A 15,009-nucleotide genomic window follows, 5' to 3' on the forward strand; every position below is an offset into this window, starting at 1 on the left:
ATTTTTGTTAACGTGGAAACTAACTGTTATTACAGTTATAATTGAAATTATGTTTATCAATTTAACGAATCAGTACCGGGAATAAACATGTTTAACACATTTTATATTTCGTGTTTTAGAATATATTAAAAGTCTTATAAACATAAACAAATATTTAAATACATACAAACTTTTAACAATATTTTTAAAAGTTTATCCCTTTTATTGTTCCTTAAATTTGCATATACATACCTAGACAAAGGAATAATGAAGAAATTCGTGAAATCTTTAAGCCGAAAACCGTCTTAAGACATTCCCAACTTTCTAAGTAAACATTTTGTAAAGGAAAGGTTAGGATCGCCTGTTAATATAATAAATCTTGTGATTGGTACTACCGCCAAGACGAGTTCTTCTTTTGGGTTTTTCTTTCTACTTTTCCCCTAGTGTCGGTACCAAACCTGAAACGAATACCCAAGCTCATGAACAAACGGTTCCCTTCAGGTTTTGGGTTTTATTTTCTTTTGGCAATCGCGTGGAGTCTAGCTGTGGCTAGATCCTCATCTAGGTATAGGTATCATTGTGCAATGAAGGTAGAAAACTACCCTCCCCCTATCCTGTGTGAATATAGTTGAAAAGAGGCATGGTTTTTGATACTTGGTTTAAATACTTTTATTACATTCTGAAACACGAAATAGGAAATGCCTTAAAACTGTTTATCCTGATACTGATTCGTTAAATGGACAAACATAATTTCCTTTATAACTGTAATAACAGTTTTTTTTATAATTGGCTTTGGCAGTAATAACAGTTGGTTTCCACGTTAACAAAAATAAACAGAATACATAATTCAATTTGGACGTTACGAACTGTCGCTGTTACCATTTGTCCGTTTACGAACTGTCGCCTTACAATGACATTTTTTGTTCCTTTTCTTTAAATGACACTAGATGGCGCCTGTTATTTTCATAAACTATTTGAAAGCACCTGTCATATAAGAATAATTTACAACTTTCTACTTTAAACAAAAGAACATAATGTCATTGTATTTGGTTTGCTTCTATTTAATTCAGAGAACACTAGTCTGTTACGGACTGAACCGATATACAAATGGATATTTATGTTTCTCATCTCGTCCAAACCAGCAAGCTGTATCGGACTATCTCAAAACACTTCTTCTTCTTCTTGACTGACTTAACAACTCTGAGTCTTCGCAGCATCCACTATAGCCCTCCATCTTCTACGATATCCCCAATTCTACGAATAAATCGACTTTAACATCATCCGTCCATCTATTGCTGGGGCAACCTACTGATCTACCGTCTGGTCTCTCAAAAGATCCTGTCTTAACCACTCTTTTTTCCTCTCATCTCACCACATGACCTGCCCATCATATACGGTTAGCTTTTATATATCTGACGATGTTTTCAGTACCATACAGAGTCACAAATCCAGCATTACGGCGCCTTCGCACTTTCCTGTCATAATTCATCTATTTGAGGGCCAAATATCATTCTAAGAACTAAAAGAGTTAAATTCATTTAATAGAGTAACAGATAGACGAGATACGAATATTCTTGGTTGTATATTCTTGGCATTTTATTTTTTACTTGTGTTTAAAGTAGAAAGTTGCATAGTATTTTTACAAGACGTTTATAGATATATTATGTACCTCCCTGACTTAGTGGTAAGAGCGCCTACTTTTGGATGGAAAGGTCCGAATGGTCGTGAGTTCGAATCTCACCAGGGTCTGAAATTTTTCGTTTATTATAAATTAATAAATGAAAATAGTTTCTGTTCTTGTGGGATCGGTACTCACCGGAGGGACCGCAGACGTTCGGATACAATTAGCGTCTCTTTGCAAAGACAATGACGTCGACTTTTCAGAATAACAAGACACTTACTCAACACACACACACACACACTACACATTACTCCCCTGAGTTAGTGATAAGTTATAGTCTAAAAAAATCATTATGAAATTGACTGGCCACTTGGTTGTGAAAATCAGTGCCAATAAAACACAAAACACACACACAGATATATTATGAAAATATCGGGCGTCCTTTTTCTAGTGCTGTTTTCGCTCTGTGCGTGACCATGGTGTGGATAAACGAAACTATGCCAGCGCCCGTAGCGGCGAAAAATGACCACTTTGGCGAATAATGATTGAATAATAATTTTTTTCAATAGATATTCCGCTTACCTTATTATTGCCGTTTTGATTTTTATTATTTATATTTTCATGCTGACTTTCTTTTCTTCCCCAATCTGGTGGTATATTCCTATCGTCATCTATTTCCATTTCAATAGACCCAGCTAATGTTAAAATGTAGTAACCACTAATAATTCACACTTCCTAATTGCTCTCGATGTAAACTTAATTAATGTTAACACCGACAACTAAACTATATCGAAAAAGTGAAGAAAATCCGTTAAAATTGATATTTGCTTCAGAGAACTTACAAATATCCGCTTTTTAATATGACGTTTATTTGACACTCGAATTTATTGTTTGTATAATAAATTTTATCAAAAATGGTAAATAAATATTACATTAACATCAAATATGTCATATGTGTATCATATGTTTAACGTCAAATTGTGTTCGCCAAAAATTTCAGGCGATTACGCTAGTTGTCGCGTCAGTCATGCACGGAGCGAATAGTTCATCACAAAATTGATCTGCCTGTTCTTGCGGATAAGCTGACATAACGATATGAAATTAAAGACAAAAACAATCTAAACATCGAACACAAGATTAAAACAATAGTAAATATTTGATGAGTCAATATGTCAACTAAAACACAAATATAAAAAGAATAAAATTTTTATTCAACACAGTAAAAAACAGTCACATTAGATTAAAAGAACACATTTATATATATACAAATTATTTACTTATTCTTCCTCTTAACTCCTGAGCCATGTAGTTCAATGAAGGATTCTAAAGCTTCGGGTACCTGCCCCCTATAAGTAAGAGCGTACGCTTTGATAGCGTTGGCTGCAATACATCGTAAACTGATTTTCATTTGGGTTTTTAAGATGATCTCGGCAACTCCTAAAAGAAATACAAAATTAGTGTTTGATAACCATAAATTTAGTCCCATTGGAGATTTTATTTCTACGGAAACAAAACTTCGAATTGTATTAATAGTACGGGATCCGAATATAGGTCGACCTGCACCCATTTGCTTTCAGAATGAAATATTTTTTTTATTAAATTTCATACATAGACAAATACGACTTGCATGGGTTGCCTATCAAAATCGTGTTATAGCTATTCTTAAGGGGGGGGGCGGGCGTAGGGATTGAAATCATTACATAATCTGGGCTAATTAGCAAAATACAAGGAAAAGTTATTTACCAGCAATTTTATTGCTGGAATCGAATCTTATGATTGTATATACACACACCGGCAAAATTAGCCGAACACGTTAAAAATGGGACATGTTTGATGTCTCGTATTTCATAAACCAGTGGTCCGATTTGAGTGATTCTTTTAGTATGTTATAGCCTCATTATTTGAGAATATCGGTGTAATCATATTGTTGCTAGACAGGTAAATGTCATTTTATACCGGGTGTAACAAGCATACTGTGTTTTTTTCTTAAAGTTCGGAACACCCTGTGGAATATTCCAGCACATATAAAATATTAAAATTAAAACTCGATTGTAGAATTATGCTTTCTTAACATTTTCTTTTTTGATTTATTTGCTTATGTTGGAAAATAAAAAAGTTATGTGCTTTAACAACTAACCATGTTTTTTATCAATAAATCCTCATAGTAGGGGAGAAAAGTATGCTAAATTTGCAATTACTCGAGCGTTCTTGGGACCTGGAGTGGATTGTGAAGAGTGGGTGCTACAACCAAAAAAAGTTAAGTTAGGTTTTCCATAAAGTGTGGGACTCTCCATTTTTCAATTTAATTTTCCATTTCCACCAATCGTTTTTTCCGATTATAGCGCCATTTATTCATAATAGGAAAAAATGTTGCGAATAAAAGTTGCTTATTTTTACGTCAAGGATCCAAATCTGCAATAAAAATTGGGGGCTCCTATTTAATATTTTAATGTAACCCCCCACCCCACCTCCGTGGGGGGTCGTGTTTGGTGCCATTCGGTAGATTTTTGAAAAATATTGATTAGGTGTATTTTGCAGTTTTACGATCTGATGTTCATTTCGCAAAATATCGCAGGTTTCGTATTTATAATTTTTAATTTACCCCCCACCCCTCTCCGTGGGGTGTCACGAGCCCCCACGGAGGTGGGGTGGGGGATTTAATTTAAAATCTTAAATAGGAGCCCCCAATTTTTATTGCAGATTTGGATTCTTTACGTAAAAATAAGCAACTTTTATTCGACATATTTTTTCGGATTATGGATAGATAGCGCTATAATCGGAGAAAAATGATTGTTTTCAAATGGAAAATTAAATTAAAAAATGAAAAGTCCCCCACTTTATGGAAAACTTAACTTAACCTTTTTCTGATTTTAGCACATACTCTTCACAATCCCATAGGTCCCCATAACGCTCGAGTAACTGCAAATTTAGTATACTTTCCTCCCCTACTATGAGGATTTATTGATGAAAAACATGGATAGTTGTTAACGCACATAACTTTTTTATTATCTCACATAAGTAAATGAATCGAAAAGGAAAATGTTAAGCAAGCCTAAGTCTACAATCGAGTATTAATTCTAATATTTTACATATGCTAGAATATTCCACAGGGTGTTCCAAACTTTAAGAAAAAAACACAGTATGATTAGTACACACGGTATAAAATGGTATTTACCTGTCTAGCAACAATATTATTAGAACGATATTCTTAAATAATAGGGCTATAACATACTAAAAGAATCACTCAAATCGGACCACTGGTTTATGAAATACGAGACATCAAACATGTCCCATTTTTAACGTGTTCGGCAAATTTTGCCGGTGTGTGTATATTAATAATATAGGTATGCAAAAACAACTTCAATATTTTAACTTTACACCAAAAACACCCAAATAAAAATTCACCGTAATTAAATTCAGCATAGAGACGTGTTTTTCCCGATTTACTTCGACGAAAACTTTCCCCGGAAAATGCGGGTTTTTCAAACAAAATCTTTAATTTTCAACTAAAATTTTAGATAAGTAATTGTTTAGCAATAATTAAATAACTTTATAAGCCGATGAAAATTGAATGAACAGTTTAGCAAGAATTGAATTGTTAATTAAAAATTTAAGGTCGCTATAATAACCACAATAATTATGATACATAGGAATAACTATGATTTTTTTATAAAAAGACATTATAGCTATCTAATGTACTTTACATAATTGAAATTGGACTATTTAAGGGACCTCAGGAATATTCTAAAATTATAAACAATTTTTTTGCTTATAAACAAATAGAATATCTCGTTAAATATTAAATTAAATTATGAAAACGACATTGGAAAAAATGCGGCAGGACGCTTCTTTTAAAAGAAAAAACGTTTAATTGTGATGAGTGGTTCCTGATATACAACCGGTCAAAGTTGACCGGCATTTACGGCAAACGTATAAACTATAAACAATAGGATCATAATTTTCGAACAATCACCTTTTTATTTTTGTCCTCTTTCTCCACACCAATTTTCATATCTTTAAAATACTCAAAACATATATTATTATAATAAAAACTATCGATATTACGAGTGAAAATTGTCAAAAATAGCAAAATTCCAATCAAAAATGAGGTTGGAGAAAATGTAATCTCAAAGTTCAAAATCGCTATACGTTAAAAAAATGCATTTTCTCGGCTTCCCATCGAGCAATTTTCTTCATTCTTTTTTTGTTCCCAAGTAACTCGAGTACTTAGTGCCATATAACTAAAGCGTTGGTTTCCTCGAAAGCGGCACTGGCCAACTTCGACCGTAACACTACGATGAATGACGTCATAGAAAACTATACCACGCAAAATATTAGCGTTGGTTTCCAAGGATGCGTTGGAAGCCACCGCTTGCTGAGTTTGCACATTACATTGCCGCTGTGAAGAACCTTGAATTTTTCACCGTAATCTGACGTAATTCATCGCAGTGTTACGGTCGCAGTTGATCGGTGCCGCTTTCGAGGAAACCAACGCTTAAGGTGATACAGTAGCGATCAACAGGTAGCCAAAACGCGTTCCAAGATTGCGGCTGTAATTTTGAATATTTTTTCGAGATATTTGGCACACGTATTCGTAATATAATAAAGAATGGCGGTACAGAGCCCAATTTGAAAAATATATTAAAATGTAAAAATTACTCTGTAATTAAATACAATATTAAAAAAACGAGCCTGTACCGCCATTAAGAAGAACAAAAAAATACACTTTCTTCAAATAAACTTTTTTATCCGATGCCTAGATTTTGTGTCATTTTGGAACTACTAATGAAATAAAAAATTTTAGTAGTTCCAAAATGACACAAAATCTAAGCATCGGATAAAAAAGTTTATTTGAAGAAAGCGTATTTTTTTGTTCTTCTTAATGGCGGTACAGGCTCGTTTTTTTAATATTGTATTAATTACAGAGTAATTTCCACATATTAATATATTTTTCAAATTGGGCTCTGTACCGCCATTCTTTATTATATTACGAATACGTGTGCCAAATATCTCGAAAAAATATTCAAAATTACAGCCGCAATCTTGGAACGCGTTTTCGCTACCTGTTGATCGCTACTGTTTCCTCTTAACGCATGATTAAATGTCAAACTTGCTTTTGTTTTGTTATAATATACTAATTTATTTATTAGAAAAGAAAACTACATATTTTTTTCAGTTGTAGACTTTTTTTTGATGAACTTACTACAAGTGTACCTTTTAATGTTAGAAATACAAATATTCTCATTTGAAAGCTGTATAATTATTTAAACAATCTTTATTTAAAAAAATTAAAAATTTTTGTTATAATAAATAAATAAATTTATTATAACAAAACAAAAGCAACTTTGACATTTAATAATGAGTAATAATGCGTTAGTTAAATGGCTCTACTCGACTTACTTACGAACAAAAAAAGAATGAAGAAAATTGCTCCATGGGAAGTCGAGAAAATGCATTTTTTTAACGTATACCGATTTTCAACTTTGAGATTACATTTTCTCCAACCTACTTTTTGATTGGAATTTTGCTATTTTTGGCAATTTTCACTCGTAATATCGATAGTTTTTATTATAATAATATATGTTATGAGTACTTTAAAGATATGAAAATTGGTGTACAGAAAGAGGACCGAAATAAAAAGGTGATGGTTCGAAAATTATGATCTTATTGTTTATATCTTTGCCGTAAATGCCGGTCAACTTTGACCGGTTGTATCTCAGGAACCACTTATCACAATTAAATTTTTTTCTTTTAAAAGAAGCGTCCTGCCGCTTTTTTTCCAATATAGTTTTCATAATTTAATTTAATTTAATATATCCCGAGATATTCTATTTGTTTATAAGCCAAAAAATTGTTTTTAATTTTAAAATATTCCCAAAGCCGCTTAAATAGTCCAATTTCAATTCTGCAAAGTACATTAGATAGCTATAGTGTCTTTTTATACAAAAATCATAGTTATTCTTATGTATCATAATTATTGTGGTTATTATAGCGACCGTAATTTTTTAATTAACAATTCAATTGTTGCTAAACTGTTCATTCAATTTCCATCGGCTTCTGGAATTATAATCTATACAAAAAGAGCTTTTATATAACCAAAGTATTTAATTATTGATAAACAATTACTTATCTAAAATTTTAGTTGAAAATTAAAGATTTTGTTGGAAACACCCCGCATTTTCCGGGGAAAGTTTTCGTCGAAGTAAATCGGGAAAAACACGTCTCTATGCAGAATTTAATTACGGTGAATTTTTATTTGGGTATTTTTGGTGTAAGGTTAAAATCTTTGGAGTATAGAGCAAAAATTGAAAAAAATACGATTTTCGGGCGCCATTTTGTTTATAAAACAAGTAGCACACTATCTGCGGACTTTGCATACCTGTATTATTAATATATACAATCATAAGATTCGATTCCATCAATAAAATTGCTGGTAAATAACTTTTCCCAAAAATGGCCTATTCTCCGATAATCTGCCCAGACTAACACCCATACCTCGCTATACGGCTGCTCTTTATACGGCATTTCGCTATAACGGCCCTCTTCAATTAAGGACGTTTTCGATATACGGCCTAAAACGTTTCGCTATAACGGCTAGCTGGAGAGAAAATTTTTGAAATTTGCAATTAAAAAGAAGACATTAAAACATTTCATTTTGAAAAAAAAAATATGGCCAGAATCTGTAAAAGTGCACATCCGACTGAAGCAGAAGTTAATATCCTTCCTGAAATTGGGCCAAACATCTTGTATCTAGCACAAAACTAATATTTTTCGAGTTATTCGCGCTTGAAAATAACAGTTTTTCGATCAAGAGGGTTTTTTGAGAATACCTCGAAAAATATACTATACATTTTTGGCGACAAAAAGTTTCTTAAAAATGATTTTGTAGGATTTTTAAAGATATGTAAGACTGTGTAAATTAAATTGCGTAAGATCCCTTAGTTTTTAATTGGGGCAGGTTTAAAGGGCTCGAATAAGGGGGTGTTTGCTGGTAAATAGAGGTTTAAACAGCTATAACTTTCTAACGGTTTACTGTAATGAAAATCTATGTAAAGGGTAATTTTAGTCATTAAAAAAGCTACAATTTAGTATTTTTTACTTTTTTTCGTATCTTCAGTATTTTTGGAGATATTTTGAAGTAAAAGGTAAAAAATACCAAATTGCAAAAAATCAATTTTTGTTTAAACTCCAATTTTTCCAAAATTAGGCATTTTAAATAGGTCAAACTCCTTGAGTATATTTATAATATTAATATAAAAGGAACTACAGAAAGGTGAAGACCAATTTTGAATTAGGAAGGTAGTTAGGGGGTTGTTTTCACTGATTTTTTCGTAGAGAAAAGCAGGTACCGACATTTTTTTGATTATAAGTCGCTTAATTTTCATGCTAGAAACTTTCTATTATTTTTTTAAGGTCTAATTGTATACTTGAAAAAATATTATTTAAGTTTTCCTCGAAAAATGCAAATTTTTTCCATTATTTGGCCTTGAATATTTCAAATTATGCATTTGAAGAAAAAAGCTAACCTTTAACATGCCGTATCTCGGTTTATATTGGTCTTAAAGATATTATAGGAAAAGAATTTGATTTATGTTACTAAAAGATACAATTTCGATATCTACAGTTTTTTTGATTAAATTCATATTTTTCGAGGTATTCTCAAAAAACCTAAAAAAGTCGATTTCTTCGTCGAAAAACTGTTATTTTCAAGCGCGAATAACTCGAAAAATATTAGTTTTACTAAGAAAATGTAAAAAACATTTTTTTCTTAGAATCACTTTTTCCATCGAATTACATAGTTAAAATGTAATTAAAAATTCCCACCCCCGTGATGGGGTGGCAACCACCCCAAGGTTTTAGCAGATGATAGCGGCATGATATATAAAATGATCCTTGGACTATTCCCTACCTTCTGTGAAAATTTCAAGTAAATCCATGTTGGACGAAAAAATTGCGAGCCAAAATGCTTCATTTCCTCAATCGACTATTGCGGCCGACCGACCGGCTCTGTCTCGTCATACAGCTGACCGACTATAATAACTTTTATTTATATTTAATTTAGAACGTGTCTATTTTTTCAGCCTTAGTAAATGGAATTAATTACCTTCGTAGGAAAGCAACTTTGATACCCTCTCAGTAACACCTGTTCTACGTTTCGCTTGACCGACCGCAGTATGTTTCTCTACACACTCACAGTAATCAACTGTGAAAAATCTAGTTTTAATAAATTCAAATAGATTTTTCAGCGCTGCCTCTTGGTCTATGAAGAGACAGAGCCTTTTTCCTTAATACAGGAAAAGGTACAATAAATGGTTCTTAGTACTCACAATCTGAGTAAAGATAGAACTGAAAGAAAGGGATTTTATGGTGCTCTCTGAACAAACTGAAATATAAGATGTCTCTTAATTTCTTTTTACAGCGAATTAATTTATAAGATTAAATTGTAAGTCATATAAATTACCTGTGGCAGAAATATCCAGTGCCGTTTCATTATATTTATTCACGCAATCCAAATGTGCGCCGTTTTCAATCAGATCTGTAATAATCGAGTGCATTGTGATAAAATCAGACACAGCCTTGTTGTATTGTACAATTATGTGAAGTGGAGTATTTCTTTCATTATCCATAGCATTTACGTTAGCACCACATTGAATTAACAATTTGGTTGTTTCTTTGCAAGGAAACCTACAATATTATTATATTATAAAATAGAGAAAAAGTGTTGCACATAGAAACTAGACAATGTTTTTTACAAATTTATCAATTTTAATAAATCACTATTATTGTTCATACGAATTAAATTTTTTTATAATAATTATCATGACAAGTCGATCTTTGACGTCTGGTCGAAGAGTTGTCGTCTGACAAAATGGTCCGATCAGGTGTTGTTTAATTCGGTACTAAAGTCAAGAGTATCGTGACCGAGAGATGGATATAAGTGTTTACATTAGATTGTGGTGTTCTCATATTATAATAAACTGTCTAATAGACAAGAAATCTCAAAAACCTGTAACCAATGCTTAACTAAGAAAATGGCACGATATCTGAACAAGACAGAATAGCATATATTTATTAAAGGGTCTGCAGTATATCTACTTATTAACAACTCAAATTGAACGTACCAATTAAAAGCAAAACACAACTCTAGCATATTATCATCACAGCGCTATATCCCTTTAAGGGCCTCCAACTTATAAAGCTTTCTCGAGTTTTCCAGTTGGCAGCACCGATTTTCCCAGCATTCTGTGTTATGGTTCTTTTCATGAGGATTTTTCAGTGCGTCACAAATGATAAAAAAAAGGTAAGTCCGTGATAAATACACATTTGTAATATTTATTCTAACATGACATTTTAGTTGTCTATCTGACAGTTGTCACATTTTATTTGCAATTTGGCATAAAAACAAATAAATTGTCTTTATTGCATTTATAAAATGGTATTTTCTTTTGATTTGTATAGTCTTATAAATTGTACAGATTATATTCGTAGATATATTATATAATTAGTAAATAATTTTTTTGAAGTTATACTTCTTTACCGGCGATAGAGGGTGAATTTTTATATGTTAAAACCTATCAGCCCGGCGCATGCGCATTATAACTTTGTTCTGATTGGATGTTCAAATGACATGTCAAAAATTATCCGATATGGCAGCTGTAGGACAGCTGTGGTTTGGAGGTAAAGGTAAAGGTAAACAAATGTATAATATATTAGTTTTATTGTTGTTAGGACAGAAACAAACAACAGGTATGTAATAATTGTTAATGTATCATGGGTATAAACCTACCTACTTGATCTGCCAAAATACATAGTATGTAATACTTTTATTTATATAATTTGATTATCATCAAAATTTCTATCAATATTCACCTAATATATTGTTTTCTTACTATATGTTTTGTTGTATTTTTTCAATTCTAAATCATTTCAATTCAAAATTAAAATAATTTGATCAATTTTCAAAATATCAAAATATCACAAGTTTAATCCGTTTAGTTAGTCGATCTTCGTAAATAATGACACATAGTGTCCGTGGCTAAGCGTTGAAGGCGAATGAATTCCAATACCAACCGCGCTTATCAGCGCTGGTTCGAGTCCCAATAGAAACTTTCTTTTTTGTTTTTTTTTTAATACATTTTATGATTGTAAGTATATTTATTATATAATTGTATTTTCAGAAAATACGTATTTAGTTAAAAAAATTTTCGACAATTCAGGAGCTTGGGGGAGTAAGGGCGAACTGCAAAAACGATGTTTCGGGAAAACTGAGTTAAAGTTTACAAACACGTTAGAATAGTAAGGGCGAACCAGTGATGCTACTAGATTATGCGGTTTATCGTCGCATTTCTACTATAGCGTGCGGTCTACCGAGGGATACGGTGTACAATGTGTATTATTACAATGCCGACAAAAAATCTTTACAAAGTGAATAAAACGTGTAAATCTTAGGAATTATTATTTTAATTTTATGGCTTGTTCCCAACTAAAATAGTTAATTGATATAATAAAGTATTAACTTGTAAAATTGTAAAATATGCCTTATATTCCCTTTGTAAAGATGGTTTTTGTGGGTGTCACGTTCTATCAGTACATGGGCTCATCACTACAATCTTTTCTCAGAAACGTTAAACAGAATAATAAAAGGCGCCTTTGTAAGCGGAAAGTTTATCGTCAAGTACTAATAAAAATTACAATATACAATAAACTTTATGCAAATTTAATTTCTCTACTATTATGCAAATTACACCCTAATCTTTTCCTACGGTATGGAAATCCTTCAGGTATATCTTAAAAACTTAAGAGGATTTTGCAAGATTTTTATGAAATAAAAAAAGAAGTTTAATACTTTTTATTCTATAAAAATAAACATCTCTAGTGTTTTTAATAAAATTCACAAATAAAGCTTCAATTGAATTCAATTTGATTTTCATCGTCTACGGTTGCTTTGTTTTATGTATCTCACTAAAGCTACTAAGTAAGCTACAAAATCACAGAAACACCGGCGCGTTAACAGAGGAGAAGGGGCGAACCTTGAACGGAAACGCAACGAAAGCTTGTGGGTTCGCCCTTACTCTTCTAGACGATTATGCAGTTCAGTTTCTGACATGAATGGATTGGTATATTATTTCTTACGAAATTTTAGGAGTATGAAGGGCGAAAAATGCTATTATAATAAACAGACGCATTCTTTAAAAGTATGTGAGGAAAATGAGAGTATTTTTGAAATGACCATTTTTCAGGTTCGCCCTTACTCCTCCAAGCTCCTGAATTAATGTTCAGACATCAGTTGTGGCTTGTTTAATGTGTTTGTGTGTGTTTTATTCTTTTATTATTTTAATTTTTGGCACTGTTCTAATAAAAATGTTTGAGAAGTAGTAAGTATCAATTAGTTTAATATTTAAACAAAATATAAATAAAAAGTATATTAATTTCGTTTAAATTATATAATAGAAGTATAACTTCTTACGTGCGTACAAAGTACACACACATTCTTTTTTTATTATAGCGCCATCTATCGACAACTAGAATAATCACCGAACTAGAATAATTACCAAAGTAATCACAGACGTGCCTTTTTTTCTGCCATATACAATTTAATGCGTTAGAAAGACATCGAAAAACTGTGACGCACTGAAAAATGCTCATGAGAAAAAGCATATGCTATCTATCCACCTTAGCTCTGGCTTGATCTCAAATTGACAACACCTTGACACTAATCTCGAGATTTTCTCTCAAGTGGAGAGTTAGCTTAACGCAGGTACCAAATAATACCTGCCCCTTAAAGGATCAAAGCAGTTCTCGATGTTTGAGAGGGAATCGCCGAAAAATTATTGTATGTTGACCAAGAATGATTCTTGGTCAACATACAATTACTAAAACAATCGGACATTGTTAGCTTCTGATTGTATTCTTTGGTTATATATATCTCTCTCTCTCTGTCTCTCTCTCTCTCTCTCTCTCTCTCTCTTGGACCATCACTCCTAGTGGAGTATTGGGCGTATCTGCGTTTCTTGGCCGATAGTGTAAGACGGCTGGTGGCCAGCTCAGCGCGTCTTCTTGTGTTTATTCTCTGGTTAACCTGTGTACCTGCGTCTTTGGTTATATAAAGAAATGTTATTATCAGTTAGGCCGCTCTAGCTCTCATGGCCTCAATTGTAAATAAATAATTGTATATATAAATTATACACTACTATCATTGTTTGATTTGCGTGTATAGATATAATGCTATGTAGAAATGCGATCAATGATTGTCCCCGTTTAGGATTTTGTCCTCTTCAGGGTTTGTAGTGAATGTATAATGTTGGCAGCAAAAGCAAACAGTCCGAAAAACACACTGGGGCAAGCGCCGTATCCTGGTGTTTTTTGGATCCTGGGTTATGCCGGACGGTGGTGTCCAGAAGGCTAAGAAGTCAACAGAGAAGAAAGTTTGATGGATTGTTGTTGGTTCCATAGACATTTACGTGTACTGTCCGTGCTTTGCTCTAGACCAATCTCCCTAGAAACCATTGTACAACGACAGGCGAACCTGCGTCCCTCGTCGGCGGTCAGGAGGTGGCTTTGAGCGCAGTGTGGACAGTGTGCGTTCGAGTGGAGAAAATAGTTGCGGCTATTTTCTTGGGACGAACAGGTATAATTGTGCAATGAAGTTGGGAAACCGCAAAAAACCAACTTCTCCCTGTTCGGGGTAGGGAAGAGGAGATGTTAAAGGTGGGTACGGAAGGCTAACGGGGTAGCCTCGAGGATGTTTTCGTACTCCACCGGGAGTTCGTCAATGCATGTTTGCATTAGAGCGGACGATAAATGAATCTTTTTGCGTTTGGGCTTTCGGTGGAGTACGTGGCCAGAAGATGAACAGGAACATTTGAGAGATTCTTGTGTGTCGGAGGGGGGGCCGTTGATTACTTTGATTGTGAAGTTCCTGTTCAGAGAGTTTATTCTCTCGGTGATTTTGGGGATGTTCGAGATGTTATGGATTTCGTTTGAGGGATATCGCCAGTGCTCATAGTTACATCTACGCAAGATTCTACGTTCAGCGCTCAACAACCACTCTTGCTTTGATCTAGCGCAAAGAGAGTAGAGGCAAGATTTGTACTCCATGACGGGTCGAATAAAGGTCTTGTAAGTGGGAATGAGAGTCTTCTTGTGTGTCTTGCCAATTCGTCCAGAGAGAGAGTTGAGAAGTCTGGCCCTGTTCCTTACCCTATCTAAAGTTGCCTTTAGATCTACATTCCAGTTAAGAGTCCTGGTGAACAGAACTCCTAAATAGTTTGCAGTCGGACTAACAACAAGCCTTTCTCCTAACAGTCTCAGAGGATATTGGTCGTCTTCATTAATTATGATTCTATGTGACACAGAAGGAGCGCGAAACACAATTGTTGTTGTTTTGTTCGCGTTCAGCGTGACTCTCC

The 15,009-nt window shown here is 33.3% G+C and overlaps 1 protein-coding gene across 1 annotated transcript in view; it reads right to left on the reverse strand.

Moving 5' to 3' along the window:
• Positions 1–2,790: 2,790 nt before the first annotated feature.
• LOC114327026 (protein fem-1 homolog B) overlaps positions 2,791–15,009 on the reverse strand; it is a 64,984-nt gene continuing 52,765 nt past the window's right edge. Inside the window, exons 7-8 of the mRNA XM_028275524.2 lie at positions 10,062–10,285; positions 2,791–3,037 (exon numbers count right to left, since the gene is read on the reverse strand). Of these exons, the coding sequence (XP_028131325.2) occupies positions 2,874–3,037; positions 10,062–10,285 (388 nt within the window). The 3' untranslated portion in view covers positions 2,791–2,873. The remainder of the gene's footprint in view (positions 3,038–10,061; positions 10,286–15,009) is intronic.

Source organism: Diabrotica virgifera, chromosome 1 (genome assembly GCF_917563875.1).
Source record: "Diabrotica virgifera virgifera chromosome 1, PGI_DIABVI_V3a".
Lineage (NCBI taxonomy): Eukaryota > Metazoa > Arthropoda > Insecta > Coleoptera > Chrysomelidae > Diabrotica > Diabrotica virgifera.